The 27,480-nt window shown below is 46.0% G+C and overlaps 1 protein-coding gene across 1 annotated transcript in view; it reads left to right on the forward strand.

The window, feature by feature from the left end:
• The window catches only part of LOC147702018 (bMERB domain-containing protein 1-like), a 249,753-nt gene that overhangs the window by 67,447 nt on the left and 154,826 nt on the right, over positions 1-27,480 (forward strand). The window contains exon 2 of the mRNA XM_086928738.1: positions 20,923-21,043. Coding sequence (XP_086784864.1) covers positions 20,923-21,043 — 121 coding nt within the window. The remainder of the gene's footprint in view (positions 1-20,922; positions 21,044-27,480) is intronic.

Here is a 27,480-nt window from a genome sequence, read left to right on the forward strand (position 1 = left end):
ACTGTCTAAATGTCACAACATATATTACTATTTGAAGAGGCAGGGGTACAAATAGCTCTACTACAAGAGACACACTTGCTCAAGGGGGAGGTTGAAAAGTTGCGAAGGCGATGGATGGGGCAGGATTTCGCCATCACCTTCTCTGCCAATGCCTGAAGGGCGTTGATATGGATAAGAGCAGGAATCCCCTTTGAGCCAACATGAACCCTGATAGACAAAGAGGGCAGGTATGTACTTTTTACAGGGAGACCATTTGGTCAGGATATTACACTGGTCTGCGGATATGCGCCTAACCAAGAACAAGTGGCCTTTCTGGCTTGTCTCTCTGCCCAAATGGCTGATATGATGGTGGGCCATTTGGTACTGGGATGGGACTTTAATTGGTTGCAGATATTTCACAGGACCACTCCCCTCCCCCTTATTGGGTGGCATGCCCTCCATTCCTCTCAGAAGGGGGGGCAGAGGGGCGGTCCGTCTGCTGGGTGGCACGAGTTTGGGGGTGGCGGCCTCCCCCCGACGCAGGGACCACCACGGTCGGCTGAAGGACCAGCGACGCCATTGGATGACACTACTCTACTTAGGTAACAAAACTGTCTCACAAGTGCCAGGTGAACAGGCTTTAAACACACGCGTACAGATAAAAACACTGCGGCGAGTCAAAATAGTTACAAGTTCAAAATAGACAAAAGCCATAAACAACCGAACAAGATAAGCCTTTCTATAAGCAAGGCAATACAGTCAGAGAGTCATTGGACCCAGGGTTTATAGGTTCATTAAAGTGCACTTTCGACGTAAATGTGGCGCAGTTAACAAGCATTTGCAATGCAATAGGTCTCGCATTAAGAAAGTTTGAGCTATTGGTATTGTAAATTACAACTTTTCTATTTATGTGTTGGGTTTGAAAATAGCGAAATTAATAGCTTTGTCATTTACAATGCCAATAGTTATAACTTTCGCAAATGTGACACCTATAGCATTTGTAATGCAATATGTGCTGTATTTATGTGACTTAGATGTATTGATATTACAAATAACAATGCTTTAAATTTTTTAAAATAATTAATACTTAAATAAAAGTTATTGTAATTTATAATGGCAATAGCTTAAACATTTGTAAATAACTTTTGTGAAGACTATGTTCAGTATATTTTATTGTGACAAAAATCCAAGAACAGAAGAGAAATATTAACATCTTTTTGTGACATTTCTAATAAAGCTTGAGAGAACATATTTTAACTAGTTGTTGTTGAATGGTTGCACAGATTGATGCTGTGGTGGCGCTGAGTGATGTTGTGGTGGCGACGAGTGATGCTGTGGCGTTCAGTGATGCGGTGGTAGAGCATAGTGATGTTGTGGTGCTCCTGAGTGATGCTGTGGTGGTGCTGAGTGATGCTGTGGTGATGCGATAGATAGATAGAGTGAGTGCGCTAGATAGATAGAGTGAGGCCGATAGATAGAGGGAGGGCGACAGATAGATAGAGGGAGGGAGGGAGGGAGGGCGATAGATAGAGGGAGGGCGATAGATAGATAGATAGATAGATAGGTAGATAGATAGATAGATAGATAGATAGATAGATAGATAGATAGATAGATAGATAGATAGATAGATAGATAGATAGATATAGTAATTATGTGGCGTGTTATTATGTGGCACTAAGTGGTATTTGGAGTGCATGTTGCGTTGAGCGCAGTGTAAATATGTAGCATATAATTATGTTGCACTGAGTGGTATTTGGAGTGTATGTTGCATTGAGTACAGTGTAATTATTTGGCGTGTAATTATGTGGTGCTGAGTGGTATTCGGAGTGTATGTTGCATTGAGCGCAGTGTAATTATGTAGCATATAATTATGTGGCACTGAGTGGTATTATGAGGAGTGTATATTGTATTCGTTAGAGTATAACTGTGTGATGTGTAATTATGTGGCACTGAGTGGTATTGTTTGGAGTGTATGTTGCATTGAGTGCAGTGTAATTATGTAGCATATAATTATGTGGCACTGAGTGGTATTGTGTGGAGTGTGTGTTGCATTCAGTAGAGTGTAATTATGTGGCATGTAATTATGTGGCATTGAGTGGTATTTGCAGTGTATGTTGCACAGAGTGCAGTGTAATTATGTTGAGTGTAATTATGTGGCACTGAGAGGTATTTGGAGTGTATGTTGCATTGAGTGCAGTGAAATTATGTGGCATGTAATTTTGTGGCACTGAGTGGTATTTTGAGTGTACGTTGTGTTGAGCGCAGTGTAATTATGTAGCATATAATTATGTGGCACTGAGTGGTATTGTCTGGAGTGTATGTTGTATTCAGTATAGTGTAATTATGTGGCGTATAATTATGTGGCACTGAGTGGTATTTTTTGGAGTGTATGTTGCATTGGACAAAAACATTGCAAATGCATTGCCTCATTCATAGTTGCAGAGGTTGGGTAATCTGGTCCAGGCACAGAAGAGCAGAAGACCAGGGATCCACTAGAATGGTAGGTGTAGGAAGGTGGATATCTGACTATATGGTTACGCCAACTTTTTATTATTAATATTATTATTATTGGGGTTTTGTAGAGCGCGTAGTAACCCGTAAGCATCCCAGCGCTAAGACCAAGACATTCGAGAGGTAGGAAGCGGAGAGGGAGGAAGAAGGGGGATCAGGGGAATAGATGTGTTTTCAATAGTTTCCTGAATCGAAGGTAATCAGATTCCATCCTTAGTTTGCGGGGGAGGGTGTTCCAAAGGCTGGCCGTGTTCACAGAGAAACGCCGTCTGCCTGTACGGGCCCTTTTCACTCTGTGAAATGTGATGAGGTGTTCATGGTCCGAGCGGAGGGATCTTGTGGCTTTGTAAGGAATTATAAAGTTTTTAAGGATGAGGGGGCCTTTGTCCTGTAAAAGTTTATGGGCCAGACAGAGAGCCTTGAACTTAACTCTCTCTCTTACTGGCAGCCAATGAAGGTGCTTCAGAGCTGGTTTTGCCAAGGATCTAGCTGGGGTGTTGGTGAGAAGCCGGGCCGCGGCGTTCTGAATTGTTTGTAATTTGTTGTAGGTGGCTTTGGGGGCTCCCAGATAGATGGCATTGCTATAATCCAGCCGAGATAGAATAAGGCCTTGGATAAGCAATTTCCTGGAGAGGGGGGGAGCAAGGGGAGGATTTTCCTAACAGATCTAAGAAGCCCAAAACAAATCCCAGCCGTTTTTTTAGCCTGGGTTTTGAAGGACAGGTCTTTCTCTAGCCAAATTCCCAGGCTCTTGACCTTGTTCTTAGGGACCGGGGGTTCACCCAGACAGGGGGGCCAGATGTTCGGGGGAAGGGAGAGCCCTTTATAACCAAGGAGCAGAATTTCTGTCTTGGACCCGTTGAGTTTCAATGCTGAGTTATTCATCCATCCCTGGATTTTGGAAAGGCAGCTGTGGAGGTTAGATGGTTCTTGATTGGGATGGGATAAGGACACCACGAGCTGGGTGTCATCAGCATAGCTGATGATTTTCACTCCCAATGGGATGACCACCTCCTCCAGTGGGGACATGTAGACATTGAATAATGTCGGGCTTAACGAAGAGCCCTGTGGCACTCCACACTGGAGGGGAACTGCAGGGGAGTGGGTGTCATTCTCCCAAACCTGGAAGGACCGATGGTTAAGGAATGACCCGAACCAGGTCAGGGCAGTGCCATCCACCCCGATGTCTCTGAGCCTCTGGATTAGCACCCGGTGGTTGACAGTGTCGAAGGCCGCACTGAGGTCCAGGAGGATCACTGCCACTGATCCTCCTGCATCCAAAATACATCTGGTCTCCTCCACTGCAGCCAGGAGGGCGGTGTCCGTGCCCTGACCTGGGCGAAATCCAGTCTGCGAGCTCCTGAGTAAGTTATTAGACTCCAAAAAGTAAGAGAGCTTTTTATTCACTATTTTTTCAGTGATTTTAATAATTCCTGGGAGGAGGGAAATTGGCCTGTAGTTGGCCAGATCCAGCGGGTCTAGAAGAGGCTTTTTTAAAAGGGCCTTGACAACAGCCGCTTTCCAGCTGGCGGGGAACTTTCCCTGAAGTAAGGAGGAATTAATGAGGTCCGTTAAAGGAGGGGCAATAGTGGGAGCCACTTTTTTGAGGATACGCATAGGTACCGGGTCGCTGGGAGAACCACTTTTGATTGTGGCGAGCATTGCCAGCACCTCTTCAGTGGTAACCGGGCCGAGGGTGTCTAGGTAGATGGCGGGGGTATCCGGATGAGGAATCGCGGTTCGGTCAGGTATGTGGCAACCCTCATTGTTGGTACTGTGGTCAACTGGGGGTAAAGTGGCGAGAATTTTCTGGATTTTCTTGTCAAAATACTTAGCCAATTTAAGGCATTTATCTCCAGAGATGTTGGAGGCTGGGGGTTTCTCTGGAGGATCCGGGGCTTTAAGTAATTCTTTCAGGATAATAAAGGTTTCTCTAGCGGAGCTGGAGGAGTTTTTTATTCTTTCCTCATAAAATTGGCTTTTGGTGTTACATAGGGCGAGTTTGTAAGCTCTTATGGAGGCGCGGAAAGCGTCTATTTTGACTGTGGATTTGTCCTTCATCCAAACGCGCTCTGTCCTTTTGCATTCCTTCTGTAGAACGTTAAGCTCCGGAGTGTACCAAGGGGCCGGGTTCACTATTTTGGCTCATTTCAGGGTGGTTATTTTGGGAAGGAGGCTATCCAGTGATTGAGTAAGCCAGGAGTTAAACGCCATATCAGCGGTGGCTGGGTCTAGAGCCGGGGGGTGGGGGGGAGATTCCATAAGCCTGGAGGCCCATTCTTTTTGCCTAGTGTTTAGCTGGTTTTTAGGTCTCGCCTGTCGATGCGCATGCGCATCGAGCAAGCGAGACTATAGGGGCTCACCCACTCTTTATCTAACTGCAAGGAATCGTGGCGATTCCTTGCAGTGCCCGTGACTTTTAAGGTCAATGCGCATGCGCATTAAGCTTATGCGCATGCGCATTGACCTTAAAAGTCACGGGCGCGTGCACGTCCGTGTTTGTTTACCCTTGCCTACTCTCTCTCTCCCCTCTCCGCCCCCGTTCCGCCCCCTCCCCTTCCCGCCATGTCGCATTTCTCCTCCCCCCTCCCCTCTCTTCCCTCCGGCTTTTTTTTTTTGTTTTGTTTATTTTACCCGCCGTGTCTCCGATCCTTTCGCTCTCCTCCCCCCTCCTCCTCTGCCTGCAGACAGTCACATTGACCAGGACACCAGAAGATTACGATGTGACTGTGGCAAACATTCAAACAGCAGCACAGGCGGTCCGCCAGCAATCTCCTCGTAGGCTGCACCGCATGGTCCACCGGCGTGTGAGTACTCTGTCAAAGACCGAGGATATGCACCGCAGTAGTTTCCGCGCCTCTCTCACGTGGCCACAGTGTTTGCCACTGTATCAACCGTTTGTGCAATTAGAGGCACGCAGCCCCAGACACTCTCACTCTCTCCGTATGCCGACAGAAGCCAGGCTGCAGCAGTACGCCAATCACCTCTAATGGGCCCTCAGGGCATGCAGCCTCTCGGTACTCTGCCTACCGGTGCCCAGGTAAGCGCTGGTTTTCAGCTCCGGTACCGGCGCCGAGGATATCTGCTCCGCTGTTGAATCCACTATACTCACACGATTTTGGTGCACTCGGCTGGATCGTCCGGCACTCTCCCACGCGGGTCACAGACCCTGACCTGCTCGCTGTCTTGTCTCGCCAGATGAGCACAGGCCGCCGTAACGCTCCACGTTGTTTCGCGCAGCCCAGCAATCTACACGGCTATCAGGGGTGTATAGTGGCTACTCTTTAAGACCGCCAAACCGAGGCCAGCAGCGTCTACCCCGTATGCGCCGTTACAGCTCTCCGCAGCTTTGCCCTGGGTAATCCTCGGCTGCGCAGCAATCTAGCGCGGGGGTGTTAGGCGTTCCTCAGCGAGCAGGAAGAAATCATCTGGCAGCACGGGCGCGGAGCCTTCACCACAGCAGCGATCGCGGAGTCACCACAATTGCCCCGCTTCAATTCTCACTCCAGAGCCCTGCAGCCATGAGTCACCGCCATCATGTCAAAACCCACCCTTAAAAATCGAAGCTTGGTCCAAACCATGTACAAAACTGGCAGCACTAATGGTGACCAATGACACACTCCGCACCTTTTAAAAAAAGCCACTGACGTCATTTTTTTATTAGACCTAACTGCCATGTTAAACATCATCACCGGCCACCAAATTCTTCTGGACACTCTTAAAAACAGGATGCGCATGTAGGAAAGCATTGTGAAATGGTACCAATCCTACCTCTCAGAACACTCCCAAATAGTGAAAACTGACAATTCCCTTTCGGACCCCACTTTAATTTCCGTCCGCACCCCACACAGTTGGATCCTAGAACAAATCCTTGACAATGTGCAAGTCAAAGAATCACAGAGGGGGGACTACTTAAAGATCTTGGCATCTTATCTCACCAATACACTGAAGACACGCAACTCGATCTCAAAATGGATGGATTTCCTCAAACGTATCTCCAAGAATTAATCTGTCCTGCACAGCAGCCACAAATGGATGGATCAAAAAAAAATTAAATATAATGCCTTCAAGACTGATTTTCTTCTCTTCCCCTCCAAATCTGACCCAACAGTCATAGTCTCTAGTTTGAAACTAAGAGATGTTGACTTCAGAATGGTCACTACTGGGCGTCATGCTCGACGAAAATCCGGATCTCAAAGGGCACATCAAAGCTGTAACAGATTCTGCTTCCAAGGTCTCCTCCCCCCTCCTCCTCTCCTAGCACCCCCAGCCCGAGGCAGCTTCCCCTGCACAGACCCGCTCCGCCCCCTCCCCTTCCCGCCGTCTCGCATTTCCCCTGTCGCACTTCTCCTCCCCCCTCCCCTCTCTTCCCTCCAGCTTGTTTTTTGTTTATTTGACCCGCTCCGCCCCCTCCCCTTCCCGCCGTGTCGCATTTCTCCTCCCCCCCTCCCCTCTCTTCCCTCCGGCTTTTTTTTTGTTTATTTTACCCGCCGTGTCTCCGATCCTTTCGCTCTCCTCCCCCCTCCCCTCTCTTCCCTCCGGCTGCTCTCCCCCGGCCAGTCCATGGACGAAGAGCCCTCTCACATGCCTCGTCTCTCCACCCCGGGCACGCCAACCATGATAACCTCCTTGTCCACCTTAACTGCTCCATGGCCTTCAGTGAGAGTCCTCTCCTACAGTCACCACCTCCAAATGCCGCTGCTGACCACTTCATAGATTCTCAAACATGCTCAGTCCCCACGCTGTGGTCCCCCATGTCTCCACCCCATGCAGCACTGGTTTCATAAATGCGACTGCTCAGATCCAGCAGCATCGACATACCCCGGTGAGGACTTCCTCTTATGCCGCTAGGGTTCCAACCTCACTCCATTTCAGCAAGAATCCATGTTCCATCCCTGGTCTTGGCTCTTAAAAACTACACGTATCATTTCAAGGCGTGCAGTGCAATTGGTTGAATATCTAAGTAAACCCAGACTACAACTCCCAGAGTGCAATAGGTTTACAGATAAACCACAGAACTGGACATGAAACAAGGTAGTAACTAAATTATCAAATCCCTCCAGCTAGTGCCAACGATCTTGCTCGAATTCTTCGTCCACTTGGTTAGCTCTCAGCAAATTTTCCTTTAAAAATGATGTCCCACCTACTAGCTTAAAACCACACAAGCAGAAGGGAATATCTTGTGGGATTTCACAAACGGAGGTCCCACTTCCTAATTTAGGAGAAAAAAAAAGCCCTGAAGAACCCCTCACCCTCACTCACCCTCAACCCCTCACCCTCACCCTCACTCAACCTCAACCCCTCACCCTCAATACCTCACCCTCACTCACCCTCACCCAACCCCTCACCCTCAATACCTCACCCTCACCCTCACTCACCCTCAACCCCTCACCCTCACTCACCCTCACTCACCCTCAACCCCTCACTCACTCACCCTCAACCCCTCACTCACTCACCCTCAACCCCTCACTCACTCACTCTCACTCACCCTCACTCACCCTCAACCCCTCACTCACCCTCACTCACCCTCCCTCACCCTCACTCACCCTCAACCCCTCACCTCACTCACCCTCACTCACCCGCACTCACCCTCACTCACCCTCAACCCCTCACCTCACTCACCCTCACTCACCCTCACTCACCCTCACTCACCCACCCTCACTCACCCTCACTCACCCACCCTCACCCACCCTCACCCACCCTCACTCACCCTCACCCACCCTCACTCACCCTCACCCACCCTCACTCACCCTCACTCACCCTCAACCCCTCACTCACTCACTCACCCTCAACCCCTCACTCACTCACCCTCAACCCCTCACTCACTCACTCTCACTCACCCTCACTCACCATCACCCTCACTCACCATCACCCTCACTCACCCTCAACCCCTCACTCACCCTCACTCACCCTCAACCCCTCACCTCACCCTCACTCACCCTCACTCACCCTCAACCCCTCACCTCACTCACCCTCACTCACCCTCAACCCCTCACTCACCTCACTCACCCTCACTCACCCTCACTCACCCTCACTCACCCTCACTCACCCTCACTCACCCTCAACCCCTCACCCTCACTCACCCTCACTCACCCTCACCCTCACTCACCCTCAACCCCTCACCTCACTCACCCTCAACCCCTCACCCACCCTCACCCTCACTCACCCTCACTCACCCTCACTCACCCTCAACCCCTCACCCTCACTCACCCTCACTCTCACTCACCCTCAACCCCTCACCTCACTCACCCTCAACCCCTCACCCACCCTCAACCCCTCACCCACCCTCAACCCCTCACCCTCACTCACCCTCAACCCCTCACCCTCAACCCCTCACTCACCCTCACTCACCCTCACCACCTCAGCCTCACCCTCACTCACCCTCAACCCCTCACCCTCACTCACCCTCACTCACCCTCAACCCCTCACCCTCACTCACCCTCACTCACCCTCAACCTCATGCTAAAGATTTACAAAAAAAACCATAAACAATTCTAAAAGCACTAACTCTAATGCTGCGAGACCTATTGCATTTCTAATGCTTGTTTACTTAGTTGGCCTGGGATCCTGCTATTCAGGGCCCCATGCTATCTGCTCTCTCTGTACAATGGACTCCATGTACTTTAGGTACATATCTAATTGGATATTGTGTCACCTTGTGAGCCCCTGTATAGTGTACCATAGAAACCCAGGACATAGGTGCATCCAAAGCCTACCAGGGGCTGCAGCATGAATTATGCCACCCCTGGCTGGCCATCCAAACTGACACTACAGGCTGAACACTCAGCTTGGGCAAGGTGGCGTAATCACCCCTTGCTTAGATATAGTATTCCTATATCTACCCTTATATATAGACACATATATACATATAAGTCACCCCTATGGCAGGCCTTGATAATCCTGAAGGCAGAGTGCTTGGTTTTATGTGAGATGGTGCTCTAGCATGAGCTGAGCCTGTCTGTAGCTTTCGGAACCATGTCCTTATAGCTGTTCTATGATGTAGCCATACCATATAGTCTTAAGTGCATTATAATCCTCGCGGTTAATGCTAACTTTGGTTTGGCTTTATCAAAACATGTTGTGTAAGGTGTCACACATTTTGGAATACTACCCCCCCCACCCCCGCCAGTCCTGGCGGCGGGGGTAGCATTCCACCCTTCTAGAGGGAGAAGACATGTAGTTACTGCTTTACCCGGTTAAAGTTAAACAGAGCCTCAGCATCACAAAATGGATGCTGCTGCCACAAACACGAGTCTGACCTCCTGCTGCTGGATGAAACTCCGGCAGGGGAGGCCTGGACAATAGATTTCCTGTCGAAGGAGGTGCTACCACCTCCCCAGACAGCCTGTAGTGGATTGGGGCAGGGTGGGTTCAATGGAAAGATGCTTTTCTAGACACTGCCTGGGGCACACAAGGTGCTCCATGCATAGCCCGGGTCAAACCAGTTGCTGGGGCACTCCAGCCCCAGCTCTGGTGCAAAACTGGACAAAGAGAAAGCGGTGTAACAACCCCCTTCTCAGGATCCACCCATAGGAGGGACCTAGCAGGTAATCCAGCCCCTTAGTTTAGTATAAAGATAGGACCTGTGTCTAGAGACATTAGATTATCCTGGAAAAAAACTCTGAAATGAACTCTTGGACCTCCGACGTTCCATATAGACTGGAAGACTAAAAACATCTCCCTTGTGGTCAAGGAGTGACCACCCTGTGCAAACAGGCACCACCAGTAACTTGCCAGTTTGTTTTGTCGATGCTCCCGCTGGAACCTGAAGACTCAGCGACTCAGGAACTGGACTTCCAGACTTCTCCGACTCCGATCCACATCCACAACAAAGCTGAGACCCATGGCGGACACAAGAGATGTGGGACTGGACATCCTAGACTACTTGCTTTTTGCTAACCGTGCAGCTTCAGAGGTACCCTCGAAGTTGTGCATTGGGGTTTGAGAAGCCCCAGACCCGAGCAGCATTTGCACCGAAGCTCAGCCCTCCACACTCCACGAGTGCCGCGTGGGGCCCGCTCCTGCATTTCAGCTTGACGCGGCTTCCCGGTTGCTAGCCCGTTAGCTAGTGAGCCCTACGAAGACGAATCTTTGAATCAACAATGAAGCTCCTGGTCTGAACAGAAGCCAATCTTCCCATCCTGCGTGGATTACATTTGCCAAGGTTTGTTGGGTCCAATCCGGATACCGACACCGCCAACAGCTAGATCCGCATGGGACAGCTCAACTCCAGTTCCTGGTCACCGTCGACGCCTCCAGGGTCCTCGTGGCTGCAGAGACAAGATTCAACTCTTCACCTGATTGCATCTCGACATCGCCTGGTTCCTTCCTGGTTCCTTCCTGGTCACTGGCTAGTGACCCAGACTCTGTCCCCTCTGCTTTCAGGTTCTTCTCGACTCCGATCCACCCTTGGATCCACCCGGACACTTTCCTTCTGGTCCCCTGCAGCACTTTCTTGCAGCTCTCCATAGGATTTAGCGACGAAACCCGACACGAAAGAACAACTATGCACCCGGCTTCCCTGGGTGAGGTAACTCAAGTACTCCGGTGCTCCTGTGGGTATTAACTATCCAAGTGTCCTAGTTTACCAGGACTTTCCTGTAGTCCATCCGGAAGTGTCCGAAATCTACTACTTTGTAACTTTTACGTTCCCATTATAACTCTATGGTAACTCGCGTGTGTGTTTAGACACTGCACACGCATCCTGAGGGACTCCTACTTCCTAACCTTTGGTTGTCCAGTGTAGCCCCAGCAATTCTGTAGGCCCTAGTCCTATTCACCTTTCCTGACGTGATTCTTATACCACTTACATAGTATATGGCTTGTGAGTCCCCCAGGGCAGAATTGTATTTGTGCAACTTATAGTATGCTTATTGAGTAACTTGTGCGGTATCTCGAACCCTGACCTCATAAAGAGTGCAGAAGGGTTGTGTTAGTAATAAATACATATATATTTGATGTATACCTTGTGTGGTGTCGTTTCATTTCAGAATTCAAGGGATTATTAATTATAGAGGCTTTTATAGCGCGCTCTGCTACTAAAAAGTATAGTATCCTGGCGCGAGAGAGAGGGGAACAGATCACAGTATGTGCAAAAGAGAGACAGCCATTAGGCAGTGGTGTTAAAAAGGTGGGTTTTTAGGCCTTTCCTGAACGCCATGATGGAAGGGGCTGTTCTCAAATGCAGAGGCAGGGTATTCCAAGCTCTCGCTGCTCTAACAGAGATGGATTGGCCGCCAAGCCTGCTATATTTAAACTTTGGCACAGTCATTTGGTGGAGATTGCTTGATCTAAGAGGACGGTTGGGAGCATAGAGGGAAAATCTTTTTCTCAGATAGGTTGGGCCCGTTTGATGGAGTGCTCGGTATGCTAGCACAAGGATCTTAAATAAGATCCTTTGAGCAACTGGGAGCCAGTGAAGATCTCTAAGAGGTTGGCGGACACTAGATCTTCTGGGTATGTTAAACAGCAGCCGGACCGCAGCATTTTGAATGACTTGGAGGCGATGGATCAGATAGGCTGGGAGTCCGCAGTAGAGAGCATTCGCATAATCCAATCTGGATAATATCAGAGCGCGAATGACCGTCTCCTTGGCGGCTCTCGGAAGCAAAGGTAGAAATCTACGCAAGGTTTTAAGGGTGGAGAAGCAAATTCCAGTGAGTTTTTTCAGGTGGTCCTCAAATCTGAGATTGTTGCTGAACCAGACTCCTAGGTTTTTTGCAGGTCCACCAATGGATTTGGGGCTAGGAAAGTCGGTGGGCCAGAGAGAATCACTAAAGTTATCTGGAAAGGAGCCGTACAGCAGGATTTCAGATTTGCTCTCATTACATTTAAGTTGGGCACAGGCCAGCCAGCGGAAAACCGATGATAAGCAAAATTGAACTCTCGACGTGTCCGAGTTATTTTTGGGCCATGTAAACAAAAGCTGAGTATCATCGGCATAGGCCATAATTTTGGCACCTAGCTGTTCCGCAAGATAAATGAGGGGGGTCATATATACATTAAAAAGCAGGGGGCTTAGAGTGGAGCCCTGTTGTACACCAGTAGATAGTTTTTTGGGAGAGGAGGAGAAAGGCGGCATCCACACTTGCTGGGACCTGTTGTCTAAAAAAGATGTTAGCCAGCCAAGAGCTGGGCCAGTTATGCCTATGGCTGCTAGTCTGGTAAGTAAGAGGGAGTGAGGGACCGTATCGAAGGCGGCAGAGAGGTCCAATAAAATCAGCGCCGCTCTGCCACCTCCGTCCAAACACTCACGAATGGCCTCAGAAACCTCGACTAGAGCCGTCTCTGTGCTGAAGGCAGCTCTAAAGCCTGATTGCGCAGGGTGAAGAGCTTGAGAGCTTTCAACAAATGTGTCCAGCTGTGAAAATGCAACTTTTTCGCATATCTTTACCAGAGCTGGCAATAGAGATATTGGCCGGAAGTTAGCGGGGGCCTTCGGGTCTAGGCCATTTTTTTTGAGAAGTGGTAACAATTTTGCCTGTTTCCAGCAGGCTGGAACAGTGGCGCTGGAAAAAGAGAGGTTGACAATATGTGTCACCTCTTGACCAACTGTATTAGCCAGGCCCGCAAGGACTCTGGCCGGGCAGGGGTCAGCGGGGGAACCCGATTGTAAGGTAGCCAGAATTTTCACAACCTCTGTTGTATTCACTGGAGTGAAGAGGGCAAACTGATCCATAGAGATGGGCATAATGGGGGAAGGAATAGTCATGGAGACTGGAAAATTGCTACATACAGTAAGCAGGTCATCTTGGATTTTTTCAATTTTTTTCCACAAAGAACACAGAGAGTTCTTCACACCATTTTGCCGATGAGGCTAAAAGAGGTTGATTGGTATTAATGGTAAAACAGCTGGCTTCACATGCTCTCTGAAGTTTTAGCCCAAGACTGATTTGTCCACGCTACCACTATGATCGCTGGTCTATAAGGTTGACTTTACAACCATCACCATAAGTGTTGTTTGGACTGATTCAGGGTGCTCACTAGAATAGTGGACATCATATACCAGGCCAACTTTTCACAGTAGGTGCTAGGTAACTAAAAGTATTGGAACTCATAGGACATTTATTAGTACCATCTACAAAGAGAGTTTATAAGCAGGCCAGGAGAAAGTTGGTGGTGCTGAGAAAATGGATAGAGATGAGGAAAGGATGATTGAGAGGAGGAAGGATGTGGTTAAGTTGGGTGAGGGAGAAATTAAAGAAATGCTGTGTTAAGTAGCATGTTATGTATGGTTTACTAAAGGATGTGGTTAAGAAGTTGCTATGGTGTTGCTATTCAGAATTCGAGGTGAGTTTGTTGTTGTTATGCAAGCTTAGGTTGTTTTTTGGAGCTTTTCCTATTTCAGACTTGTGAAGATGTAGGCAGTGGTTTTAGTGAATTGGTTGACTGGATCGAAAACGGATCAAACATAAAAAGGGCATTTGGTGTTTCTGAATGGGTTGAATAGAAGTGAAATTTGTCCACTTGAAATGTGAGAACAGTTTACAGAGAATTCAGATCGGTTCATTTGAGGAAGTTTTCTGCCATGTGGATGATCGGATGGTGTCAAAAATGCTGGCGGTTTCAGGAAGGTGTTAAAGGCTTTAGGTCTGCTGGCAGAGCAACATGAAACTCATCTATTTAAGATTGGTGCGGGAACACAAGTGGATGGATTAGACTTTACTATGGAGGATATTAGGCATGTATGTGAATGGAACTCTGCCTGCTGCAAGGGATATATTAGTCCATCTAAGGAGTTGCAGTAGGAGGTTAGGTTTGTTTCATTATTTTGCGGTTTGTTTTCTTGTACGACGTTTTCGAAGCTGTATGCCAGCAAAGGTGTACTGTGGATTGGGGGGCATTCATTTATAAAACAGGTGGCAAAAACCGGCCAATTAGCATCTAATTGGAAGAGCTCTTCAATTACACAGTACAGTAGCCAAGATGTTGTCTCTAGGTGGGGACGTAGCGACATGCGCTGACTTCAACTGCCGCCGTTATTTGCCAAAACTCTTCATGGGCAGAGATTGTATTGGGGAGTTAATTATACATTTAGCGGAGAATGACATAGTGCAGCTGTTGGGTCTGGCACTGTTTAAGATGACTGTGGATTTCCTGTGTTAGAAACAGCTGTGGGCTAACACGTTCATTATCTGGACAGAATATATGCCTAAAAGAGTGTGAAGAGAGGCTTTGAAGCACTGGACCAAGGACAGCGCCAGAAAGAAGTTAAATGGAGAGATGAAAGTATTTTGTAGAGAGCAGCTTTGGGGTGTTGGCACACACATTGTTGTGGAGTTCGTAATGTATCTCTCAGACGGCGTGCATTTGTCTTTTTAGGTTAAAAAACATGGGGGCATATTAACAACTAGCGAAAATTATCGCTATGTTGGCTTAGCGGGAATATTCCTATTGCCGCCCTTCACCTTTTTTTATCGCTGAGATACCTTGCTATTATCAAGGTTTATCTCAGAAGCGATAAAAAACGGGCGAAATGCGTGAATATCGCCGTCAAAACAGCGATATTCAGGCATTACCGTGACAATGCTCTTAGCCATGTTATCCACCTCTCATTGGATAACATGGCTAAGAACTAGTCAGGGCAGGCGTTAGCTTTTGGAGATATTCGCGCTTAGCGCGAATATTTCCAAAACTACGCCTGTGTTGATCATAAGCAATAGCCATTGCAGCAACTGTTTTCAGTCGCTGACATTTTGGCACGCCCACTTTGCATGCCATTAGCGATAATTATCGCTGACATGCAAAGCGTGGACCAAAATGCCCGCTATCGCCTACAAGCTGTCGCTAACTGGTGTTAGCGACAGCTTGGTAATAGGGCGATAAAATTATCGCCGCTTTAGCTGAAAAAAGTCCCGCTAAAGCGGCGATAATGGCCCTTGGTAATATGCCCCATGATCATTTGGGCTTGATAGAAATGGTATGAAGTATTTTAGGAGAGGGGTTATGGGATCGATAAGGGAAGTTTTTTTGTTGTTGTAGTGGGGCAGGAAAACACCTTGTCGGGATTTCCTGCATACCATGGGTGGGTTACACACGTTGCTGGACCCAAAGAGCTCAGCGTCAGGGAAAGACATGTGGGATTGGCAGGGGGAGAGGCTGTACGTGACTGGCTGGAAAGAGAAACAGGCGGAGGGGGTTGGGAGGGGCTCAGACACCCCAGGAGCACAAAACAGAGTGGGAGGGGAAAGGGCAGCGATACCCAGAGGGGGAGGTGACTATGAGGCCCAGACAGGGAGGGGGAGGACAACAACACAAAGGCCTCCCTGAAACGGGTTAGTGCATTCAGAGGCGAACTCAGTTCATTTACTAAAGAAAGGAGATGGGGCAATGTGTGGTGCAGGCTGCAGTGACCTCTTGATGAGGGTCATGGCACTTTATTTTTTTTTACAAATTAAGCACTGACATATGCAGCATTGTTTGTTTCAAGGACACGTCACATTATGCACAATGTCACATATTTAGCATTGTTTCAATGTCACATATTTAGCATTGTTTCAATGTCACATATTTAGCATTGTTTCAATGTCACATATTAAGCATTGTTTCAAGTACTGACATGAGCGTGTAATTTAAAAACGGACTCTTGTGAAATAAACACAGGACGTGCACTAAGACGTGCGGATGGATAACTGCCTGGAATAAACAAGGAAGCATTGTGTACAAGTGAACGAATATATTAAAAAAGTATAAACAATAAATAATGTCTTGCGTTTTTTTGTCCTTTTAATGCTGGCAACTTTTATCTGCCTTAGAAAATATGTGATTGGCCCTTTTAGGAAGGGAACAATGGAAATGTGAAAGGGAAACAGTATAGAAGAATAGTACATGTGAGGGGAAGGAGAGAAATGTTTTGGGGTTTGGAGAGAAGGTGTGCAAGGGTGTCAGGGGAACTGAATCAGGGGAAAGGTGGTAAGTGCAGGAGGACAAAAGTAAATAAGAGAATGGGGAGCATGTGAATGAAAAGGGAGGCTGAGGCTTCAGAGGGAAATGAGGGTAAGTGAGTGAGAAAAAAGAACGAGTAAAATGGCACTGCACTAAGGAGCATGGCACTGCATGGCACCCTGCACTGGTGCATCTGGGGGCTGCTGGCCCTGCTGCTCGTCTGCTCCAGCGGCACTGAAGGTGAGTGTGAGCCGGAGGGGGTGCATGTCAGTTCAGCCAAGTACTTTGATTTGGAGGGGAGGGATGTGTAGGAGGAGGGAGAGGGGACAGAAGGGTGAAAGGGAGGGAGTTTGGAAAAGGAGTGTTAGGCAGAAAGTGTGTGTGGGCCAAGGGAATGTGGGAGAGTAAGTTTGACAACAAGTCAAAGGATGAGTATTGGGGCAGAAAAATAAAAGGGAAATGAAGCGGGAGTGAAGTGTGAGTGAAAAGGAGAAGGCTGTTAGTGCAAGAAGTGCACGGCTAGGCTTGTATGAGAAGCAGGAGTTGTGAGAAAAGGTTTGAGGGGGGAAGTAAATGCGTGGGATCTGTGAAGGCTTTGAGAGATCTGTGAGTTGTGACGCAATAACATTGAGCTATTAGGCAAACACAGTGACAGTGCTGAATTTAAACAAGCCCCGCCAGGGGCGCTCAGCATCCTGTGGTTTTGGGCAAACAACTTCATCTGCCTGCGCCAAACAAATATGAATGTGCTTGTGTAAAGTGCTATGAAACCTTTGGGTCGAACTCGCGCTGTATAATCTGCAAAAACACAGAAAAAGTTAGGGCGTCCTACATGAGCAGATCTGAGCGCATGCAGAGGAGGCGCCTTCATACAAAAGAGACATATTAATAAAGAGACACGGCTGCGCGGCCATGAAAGTGAAAGCGAACGATGGTGACATGGACACGTGTCCGTGAGACGCGCTCTGTGATGGGGGAGGGGCAGTTGTGAGAGGCGCCATGAAGAAAGGCAGGAAAAGCAGATGGCCGCACGTGCACACGCACGTGCACTGAAGCTTGTAGCCACTGCCAGCCAGCTAACGTGGGCATTGCGCGGCGGGGGTGAGGGGGTGGGGTGGCGTGGGGGCGGCTTGTCTGTTTATGACCTGCAGAGCGCGTGAAGTGGCTGGTGGCAAATGGAATCAAAGCAGCCGGTTGCTTTGATGTTCTTGGCTTGTCTTGCTTTTTGGGAGGGGTAGGGGGAGCGAATTCCTGTGCGCGCGCATGGGTCACATGAACTGTACGCGATCCGCAGGATAAGTAGGCTTTTTTGCTCACTATAATCTCACATATTAATCCCTGCGGGATATAAGTGATATGGCGACAGTGGGTTACTTTGCATTAAGGCACTGCTAGAACTCAGCCATTATGCGATCTACTACAAGATCGCGTGACTTTCCATGCTACATGTTATAATTTATTATAATTTGTTGAGCGCATTTACCCAATGGTGTCTAGGTGCTGCACATAGAAGCCACTGTTTCTCATATAATGTATTTTACCCAGCGTGATTGCTGGAAATTTGAAGGCCCCCCCAATCTTACTGAGCAAACGGCGCCCCGGAGACTTGCAACCATGGAAATTTCCTAATTACATGGACAGGATATTTGGTGCCCTCTTTGCAACATGGTTAGCAAAAGACCTATCATCTGATCACGTGGTCAAATCTTTCTCTTAGGGAACTCGTTTCTGTGCTAAAATGCCGATCTCTCGCGTGCGGCCATCTGCACAAAATAGACCTCCTTTCTTGCTGTTTGTGTTCAACCCCCGCCTGGCCACGCCCCGCTGGTCCTCCTATGTAAAGGATGGATGACTGTCTTCGGCACTGGTTTTGCACATTTCAAGGCAGCAGAGCCCCTCCTGCAGCGGGCGCCGAGCCGTCATGCATATTGCATGTGTGTGCAGGCCCTGCATAAGTCAGTCAGCCGGCTCTGATGGTAATGCAGGTAGCGGAGTGTGAAGTGGGTCAGGGCGCAGCGCATCTGGCGCCGCGGAGCTGGGGTGGAAGGAGGCCCAGCCTGCCTGTGTCTGTTAGAGCAACGTGCCCTCGAAATGTGAGACTTAATTTGCACAGGGGCTGCTTTATTGCTACGGAATAATAGTTATCAGTGAGGGAACTCAACGGGGTAATGATATGCGAGCTGCTCCCTCGTCGTCACTGGGTGGGTTGGCAAAGATTTTCACGAACGGGTAAACGTGTGAAAACGTGTGGAATCCCGGTGGGTGCATAACTGCCACGTGACCCCACGACATGTAATATATTTAAACTTCTAGCCAGCCCTGTATTGCCACATATATATATATATATATTTATAAAACTAAACGTCAAGCCCCAGAATGCAGACTGCCCATAATGCCCGATCCCACCCTGCCTGGCATAGGCCATATGCTGCGTTGACCCACTGGCCGCGGCCGATAAGCCAACCATTCAGGTTAGCAAAAACAAATGAGTATCGAACAGGGCGGGCTTTTGGCATGGGCGAGTGGGCGCCTAGCTTCAGAGGGGCGCACCCAGCTAATTAGCAAACCTTAATGTTTGTTATTCATTCAAGGCCGCCTGCGGCTCCAGGCTCTCCTTCCCTTCTTGTAGTTTTTTTGCTCTCAACCTCCCTTCGCCCTCTCCACTAGGGTCTCACTTCCAAATTGTGTGCCAGTTGAATGTAGCTCGGGTGTGGCTGTGGCATAAGTGATTCTGGCGAGAGAGGTGGGGCAATGTTTTTCCAGGTCGGTCACTGCTGTGGGGGAATCAGCATGGCCTGGCCGTGAGCACCGAGGGGCACACCCAGGGATCACACAGGAGCAGGGCGAAAGAGATATGGCAGGTTGGAGTGAATGTTGAAGAAAGTACACTGTCCCTAGTTGTCCGTCATGCACAGCATATGTACCTCAAGGAACACTCAATTTTTTTGTTGCAGTTTAAAACTTTGATGTAGCGCTAAATCACCCGAAGGTATAGGAGCTCTTTACAGGAGCACTGGTTACATTACACAAGGACACAATTATTGTTGTTTTTTAGTCACAGGAGATTTATGTGATTTGCCCAGAATCACAGGATTTTGAGTCTACCACGAGACTCAAACTCGGTTCCCCTGTTGGCAGCTCTGGCCATAAGGCCACATCATCTATTCACTGGTGTGCAGCTTCGAGTTGTGTCTGTATCATAGCAAGGGAAGAGCAGCGGCATAGCTTAGAGCAGTATGCATGACCAAGGGTTGGGAATGTTCTGTTCCCATGAGGAACAGCTTCAATACTGATCTGCATTAGGTTGGCCTTGTAAGTGCCTGATTAAAAAACATAAGTTAAGACCTTTTAGTCAAACGAGGATGACGAAAAAAATAATAAATCCATAGAAGACTAGACTCATGACTCACAGACCCAACTCTCAAGCCAGGAATGCATTTATTTAGGGTGTGTCGCACACCAACTACTCCTCCCTCTCACGAACCTTCACCTCTTGTGCATGATCCTTTACCAGCGCTGTACATAATGGTATAAAGAGTCAGGATAGCAACAGCTAATTTTAAGTCATGCTCACATAACAGATACAACCGTGCCAGACAGAAAAAGAATAGTGCAGCGGCTGTACTGACTTCTGCTAAGTAGTAGTTCCTATTACACAGATTTAAAAAAGGCTAAGTGGAGCAATGGATCACATTAGCCGCTAAGTTCCATTCCAGGAGAGCGTTTGACTGCAAAGCCAAAGATGGATGAATGCATCCCATATGGCAGAGAATTACAAGGCAAATAAGTCTACAAGGCATGGCTACCCACAATTGGATGGAAGGGCCCTTCAAGAAACTGAGGAAACCTTCATAGCATACCATTTCCTTTACATTTATTTCATTTTATTTTAGAATGCATTCACCAAAGTGTTGGTCACAACTAAACAAATCAATACATACTTAAGCAAGGTTGTGTACATTTTTAAACCATATAGTTATTAGTGAGCTAGTTAAGAAATTTGATCCTGGAAGTCAAAAGTCAAAAGAAATAAGATTTACTTTCTACATGACTCTGAGGATTGAGAGCGCAGCAGAGACAAGAACCAGCTAGGAAATAGAGTACTTCTTAGCCAAGAGGAGACTGGTGCAGCCCACTGAGATCCCCTCCCACTGTACTAGGGCCCGGGCCAGCGAACTGCATCCACCCCTAGCCACAGTGGTAGGTTCCACAGTACACCCGGAACTGGATCAACCCACTTTGAGCTTTACAACCTATTCCGGACGGTCCTACGCTACCGAATGCCCACCTTATAGCACAGTTGAGTGCATGCTGCTATTCAGGGTTATTATAAAATGAGAGGATGTTTGTCACTACTTTTATTAACATTGTACTGCTTCTTTAAGTACTTTTTTCCCAGTGTGCCCCGGGGTAGCCCTCAGTTGCTGTCTTGCTGGGGTATACCTATGGCCTGCTGCATGATCCCATTCTGACGCCTACATGGACCTATTATGCTCCTGCATGCTTCTAATGCCATTTTGTTCTTTCTTTTGTTTTTTTTGGTTTCAGACGCAGATATCGTATCCATGGCAGACTCCACAGCAACAGTGGATGATATTGAAGATGAGCTATTCAAAATCGAACGAATCAGAGAGGTTCTAGTGAGGCGGGAGTCTGAGCTGCGATATATGTGAGTACTGGTAGCTCCCCACCACTGATGGTGGGCTTTGTTGCAGCAGGAAGTATTTTCAGTGTGACAAATTGTTGTGTCTCAGTCTTGTCAAAGTTCCTCCTTTGACCTCTCAGTAATAAAGTGCTGTACAGTAAGTATATCCTGTTTATAGAGTCACGGATTCCAAGCTGGGAGAAAAACACAATGACAACTTTGCCAAAATTGTTGGAATGCTCAATGAAGGAAGACAGTGAAAAAAGTATTTTAAGTGGTCCTGTTGTGTCAGCCATTTAATTGCAACTAGTGCCTGCGGAGAGTGGGCTTAAGGCCGCATTTGGAGGTTTTCATTTTCCGTTCCTTCGTACCACCAAAAACCAGCCTTTGTGGTAGATGCCATTGTGTTCTATGCCGCATAAGCCTTTGCATATGCTTTCTTAACCTCTTTCCTGAAATCATTTTTCCTCTATTATATTTGTTGCACCTTTATCTAGATCTAGTGGTATTGCTTTCTATAACAGCACCTTAAGTAGGAGACCCTAAAAAAATGGCGCCCTCTTTTGAGTGTGTAATGTGAGTTTCAGGTGTAAAGGACTTTTAATTATGGAAGGTTGAGCCCTCACCAACAGCGTGTGGTCTGCTACGTCATTTGACACACTCCTTGTGAGCCTGGACCTCCACTTTAAGATATGAAATGTAAAAGGTGGTTAGGCAAGTTGTTTGAGTGGGGAAACCCACTGTTTCACAATAACTGTGACAGAGCTCAGCCTGTCAGTGGGTCACTGGTCCTATGTGTCCATGAAACAATGCAAAGAATCTTCATCTACAATATGTTAATCACTTACTGTATCCTAGCTGCAATTGTGTGAGGGTATGAAATGACGGCTTCATTCTCATCTCCCTTCAACCACATTAAAACATTCGTGGTGCATAAATTATAAGCATGCCTTGCCATTAGTTTATCAAATATTGTGACTTAATATTTGACAAACGTTGCCAAAATAGTAAATAGAAAATAGTGAGAGGATAAAGACTCCATAGTGATAGAGTGGAAAAAAAAAATCAAAGTGATAGTAAAAGAAAACTTCAACATTCTAAACATCCAACAATTGCTTCTAGTCCTCCTACGGTTTGCTATTTCACTTTCTTCTCTATGTTTACACTATACTAAAGTACATCTCTAAATATATAGAAATTAGAAACCAAAGAATAGATAATTACATCCTGATGAAGACTTCTCAGCATCAGTTATGCAGGATTTAATCTAAATCCCCAATCATATGTAACTTGAAATGGTAAAATAGAATTTATGAAAATATGTTAAAATGAATGCAAATGTATATGTCCCTAAATTAACAGGACAACTAATTGCTAAATTCTATACAATAAAAAACTATTAAAACAGAACTAAAATTAAATGTATTAACTCACATTAGAGCATAACAACATAAATGTGTTTCATAGTCAGCCCAGCTGATAGGGCTTTAGTTAGCTCCATAGCAGTAAACAAACATATTTGGCACAACTGAAAACTCGCTCATTGAATGTTAGTCATTGTTCATGTTATATGGTTTATGTACATGGCAATAAGCACTGGCTTTGCAAGATTTCTGGGTCAATTAGTACAGTTAACATGTACACCTGACTCTACATACAAACATATTTGTTTCACAGGAGAATTATTTTCTAGAGTGTGAATGCACTGCTAGATCTTCCATTATCCTATGGTTACAATTCTCCACTTGTAAGTGAGGAAAATGTTTCTGTTATGGTGGTTCAAGAAAGGATGTCTTTTGTTTGCAATGACAAAGTTGTCTTCACTTTTTCTACAGGAAATGTTGCTCACTATCTAAACAGCCAATAAGATGTAATTCTACGCCAGTCTTTCAAAGTTTCATTGTTATATAAACTTGCCAGTTTTTATCTCTCTCTCTCCACTTACTTTTATTAACTGAATTATACTCTTTTCTTGTCAAGTATTATAAGTCTCTTCATTTGAAACATCAATCTTCACTGAAAGCACTTGGCTACATGGTAGATCGTTATCAAACGATGTAGATAAAAGCTTGAGGCACAGAAGACATTGTATCCTATACGTATTAATATGATAAAAATGAATTGTTGACCGAATAATGTACATTGATGGTAAATGAAAGTCAACTTTACTATCAATATTATGAGGGATGGGTCCACAGTCAATTATAAGTGGGGCTCCCGGTGTGGTAGTATTTATTTTCTTGACAGTTCCGTCTGTATTTATCCATATTTATTTTTTGCTAATTTTATCTGTATTTATCCAATATTATTTTATGAGAAAATGAAGCAAAAATAGTACAATTCCACATTTATTTAAACAATAAATGTAAACTCTCATCTGAATGTATGACAGATTTTAATAATATAAATCCGACTGATCATAAATCAATGCACATATATGAAAATATGAAAAATGTTGTAACAACCTTTTGCAAATCTACTGGAGTTAAAGCCTCATAGCAATAATCTATTTATTTGTTAACCGCTTACCTGTCAATCTACAGAGCTATATTGGTCTGACAATCATGAATCCCAGTATTTAGAATCACTGAAAAAAATAAACTAATTTCAGTTTTTATCCACATTTACATATAAATACAGACAGGAAAATGAAGGGTTTTCTGTTTGTATTTATCAGTAAAAACGGAAAACAAGGAGCCTTAATTATAATTGTGCCTTATGGGGATCTAGAAACAACCCTTGCATAGGTAGACAACACAACATTTCTCATGAGCGCACTATCACATTACCGAAGGCTACCTCCCTTTTACATCTCTTAACCTGGAATTTGGCAGTATTAAATTCCACGTTAAATGACCCAAATCGGGGGCAGTTTGTTGATGGCTATCAAATCTGCGCATTCCAGAAAATGTGAACATTAGATCCTATGAATACTTAACAAACAGTATAGAAGCCTTACCGTGGTCTTTTGAGCTGGATAAAGATGTTAAGATATAAAATCAAACAGTTAGACATCCCCTCACCTGATATATTAGGGCTACTCATACCACGATCTTTGGTGTCCTGACGAATAAAGAACCTTCCACATTACACCTTCTGGAGAGTTTTTTTAGCTTGCATTGTGTTTAAATGTACCTTGCTACTGGCGGGAGATTTTAATGGGAGCAACGAGCCCTTGTACAGATTGAATATCTCACTGAGTAGTAGGATGAGGAGTGAGATGCACATTTCTGAGATTCACCTATGAATACAGTAAGAATAAGTTACCCTTTATAGATTTCCTGATATATCCCTAAGAGGGCACCCTGGAGACAGGGTTGCACTTGAAACCCATGGACCGAAAGTCATTACTTTCCTACAATAGGTTTCATACAGGAGCATTAAGAGATAACTTGCCAGTGGGACAGTTCCTTCGCATTATGTGCAAGTGTTCACAAGTGTCCAGATACAATGAGCACGCAAAAGTTCTCTCCTCACAGCTGATACACAGAGATTACCCTGAGCATTAAGTGAGTATTGCAGCCAAACGAGCCAGGAATAACAGCTGTGCCAAAGACCACCACAGACAGACTAGTTTGCGTTAGTACTTTCGGCAGTCACTCTACCACTATTAAACGTGTGGTGCGCAAGAATTGCACCGACTGAATAAAGGTAACTGACTTGTCAACAACCTCTGTTTGCCTTCAGACGTAGGCAGACAGACCAGCTGGTGCACATGAGACCTCTTTCTCCTTTGACATATGGACTCCACCATCTGTCAGGGGCCACTTTCCATGTGGATCCTGTGGGGGGTTTGCACCAAAGCACATCACACATCTTGAACTAGGACTCAGTACTCCAAGGGAGTTTCAACAGCATACCAACTGTAACAGTGACAAACTCATCTGCATGATTAAATGCCCTTGTAGCCTATAGTATGTAGGGATGATGACCAGGAAGATCAGGGTATGTATCACCGAACACCGGAGTACTATCAGGTGTAAATGGAATTCTACTTAGTTGACAAGACATTATGTAGAGACTGAAAACAAGTTAGATCAGCTTTTTTTGACTGTACTAACCAAAAACCTATTCAGCATATAAAAGAAAGCAATATATTTTTAGGAAATTATAAACATCATCTTCTGTTCTAGCTGCAGTTTTCCTCCTACTGAGGTAGGCCATCAAGTTTGCCAGCAAACACAAACTTATGTCCCTCTTTACAGTCATTATCATGTCCTTTTATCTTTTTTAACTTTTATCTTCAAAATATATTTGATAAACCTGGAATTATGTGTAAATTATAATCAGCTGCGGTCGGTAGTGGGATGACCTGCAGGGCGGTGACATGGGGAGGGGGAGGGGCAGGGTGGGGGGTAGTAATGTATGGATTATGGAGTTTTACAGGTAAGTAAACATAAATAAATAAAACGAATTCCGTTGCGGGCACTGCATCGCATTTGGTGATGCAGTGCATGCAACAAAATTCGTTTTATTTATTTATATGTTTACTTACCTGTAAAACTCCGTAATCCAGACATTACTACCCCCCAACCTGCCCCTCCCCCTCCCCCTCACCCCGTCACCGCCCTGCAGGTCATCCCACTACCGACCGCAGCTAATTATAAATAGCCATGTTCCTTTCTATGTTTTAAATCGCTAAAGAAGTCCTAAACTAAATGAGGACAAAATATGATGGCTGAAATTGCTGTTAATGCTTTGATAATGTGTATATAATGAAGATAATATTAATTATTGTATTTCTAACAAAGCATCATTTGGTTTTGAATTCCAATAAAAGTGTGCAACTCTAGCTGATGTGAAGAGTGGTATTCTTTGTATGAATTTGTATAAATGGAATGAATGCTGTGTGCAAAAATGTAGGGATATCACACATTCAATGTATTCGTTTTTAATGAAAAAGAAAGAAATTTGAATAGATTTTTTTGTAAAATAGAAACATTTTAAAATAAATTACCAATGTTAATAAATATTGACTCTTGTTTGGAGGTTACTCTGAGATAGGCAAGTCTCATGGACTTCTTCTTGGTGTTCTTTTAACTCTTAAAAGTTCTAATCCTGTGGCGTAATATTCTTGATGGTGAGGATTCCATTGCCACTGGTTAAGTTCTCTGCTCTTTTCCATTGGGCCCTTTCTTTCTCATGGTCCGAGGACCAGTGCACCCGAAAGGTGGTGTAAGGCAGCCTGCATAGAGCGCCTCCAAGTGACAACACTTCATTAATTGAAAAGGCCAAATATGCCCTTTTAGGTCTTGTGAAGCTAACCTCCTGTGTTCAATACTCAAAGAGTGGACTTTGGGTCAACTTCTTCAAGCCACTGGCTCGGAAGAGTGTGCCCCTTCCAACCATTGGCTTGAGACATTGCCAAACACATCTTGGATCAGCCCAGAAGAATATCACCATCATGCTATTGGCTATTTAGTTATGTTCTTCTGTCTTCTTTGAAATGCTTCCATTTTAAGTCCTTTTGTGTCTGAAAAATACAATGTTATTACACTTTGTTACATTCAATTCTTCATTATATACAAAAATATCGGTTTTGCGTTTTTATCACTTCAAGACACATTAATTCACCTTACGGCAAAACAAACGAATCGCTGGGGAACCCAAAGGATCATTCCTGTAATGATTTGTATCACAGAATAATAGCCATTGCGCATCTCTTGCAACCTCTGGGCCTCTAACAAGATTCAGCGCAACTGGCAGTTCCCCTACTTGGTCGCTGCTGACATAAAAAACATCTGTGCACCTGGCAGCAATGGCAGAGCAAGTAGGTGTGGCTTATAGATCAAAGTGCAAGCTAGACATGGTGGCTTTGCCAATGCTTGTTTAAATGTGGAAGGGGCGCTCCAGCAGACAGTTTTCTGTTTTGCCAGGAGTGCTGAAAGTCCTTGCACCACTCATCTAATGCCCCAAAACCTTCCCGCAGAAGGGAAGGGCCTGGTTAAAACTAGCTGGCTGGGGACAGGCTATACTTCCTACCCACAGGTCTTCCACTGGCCTCCAACCCCTGAGAAAAGCCTCAGATTCCCAAAATAAGTGAGTGGCCTTAGCTTTTCCGAGGCTCCTGTCTGTGGAGAATTCTCCCTGGAGGTAAATCAATCCTTTCCTGTCTTGTCAGTAATTTTAGAGCGGCTTGTCTCAGTGAGTCCGTCTGGCAAGCTGAAGGGCGCGATAAAAACAGGATGGAAATGAATTGCTGTGAACGTCGGGTTAGTGCATAATAACACCCATCCTACACCAAGGCGCCTCCCTAATGCAAAGGGACTGTTCTGATTGATGCTGCTTCGCGCGCGCTGATCTTTCCCGCCCTTCTACTCTGCCATGTAGATTGACTTTTAAATTACAAATGGCAGTGCGCGTGGAGTGACCACTTTGCTATCTTGGTGGAATAGGCCGCAACTGGCCCCCCCCCTGACTCGAGCTCGGATCTGAAGTTGTCAGCGGGGCTGTGCTGGGGC

This window comes from Lissotriton vulgaris, chromosome 7 (genome assembly GCF_964263255.1).
Source record: "Lissotriton vulgaris chromosome 7, aLisVul1.2, whole genome shotgun sequence".
NCBI classification, from domain to species: Eukaryota; Metazoa; Chordata; class Amphibia; order Caudata; family Salamandridae; genus Lissotriton; species Lissotriton vulgaris.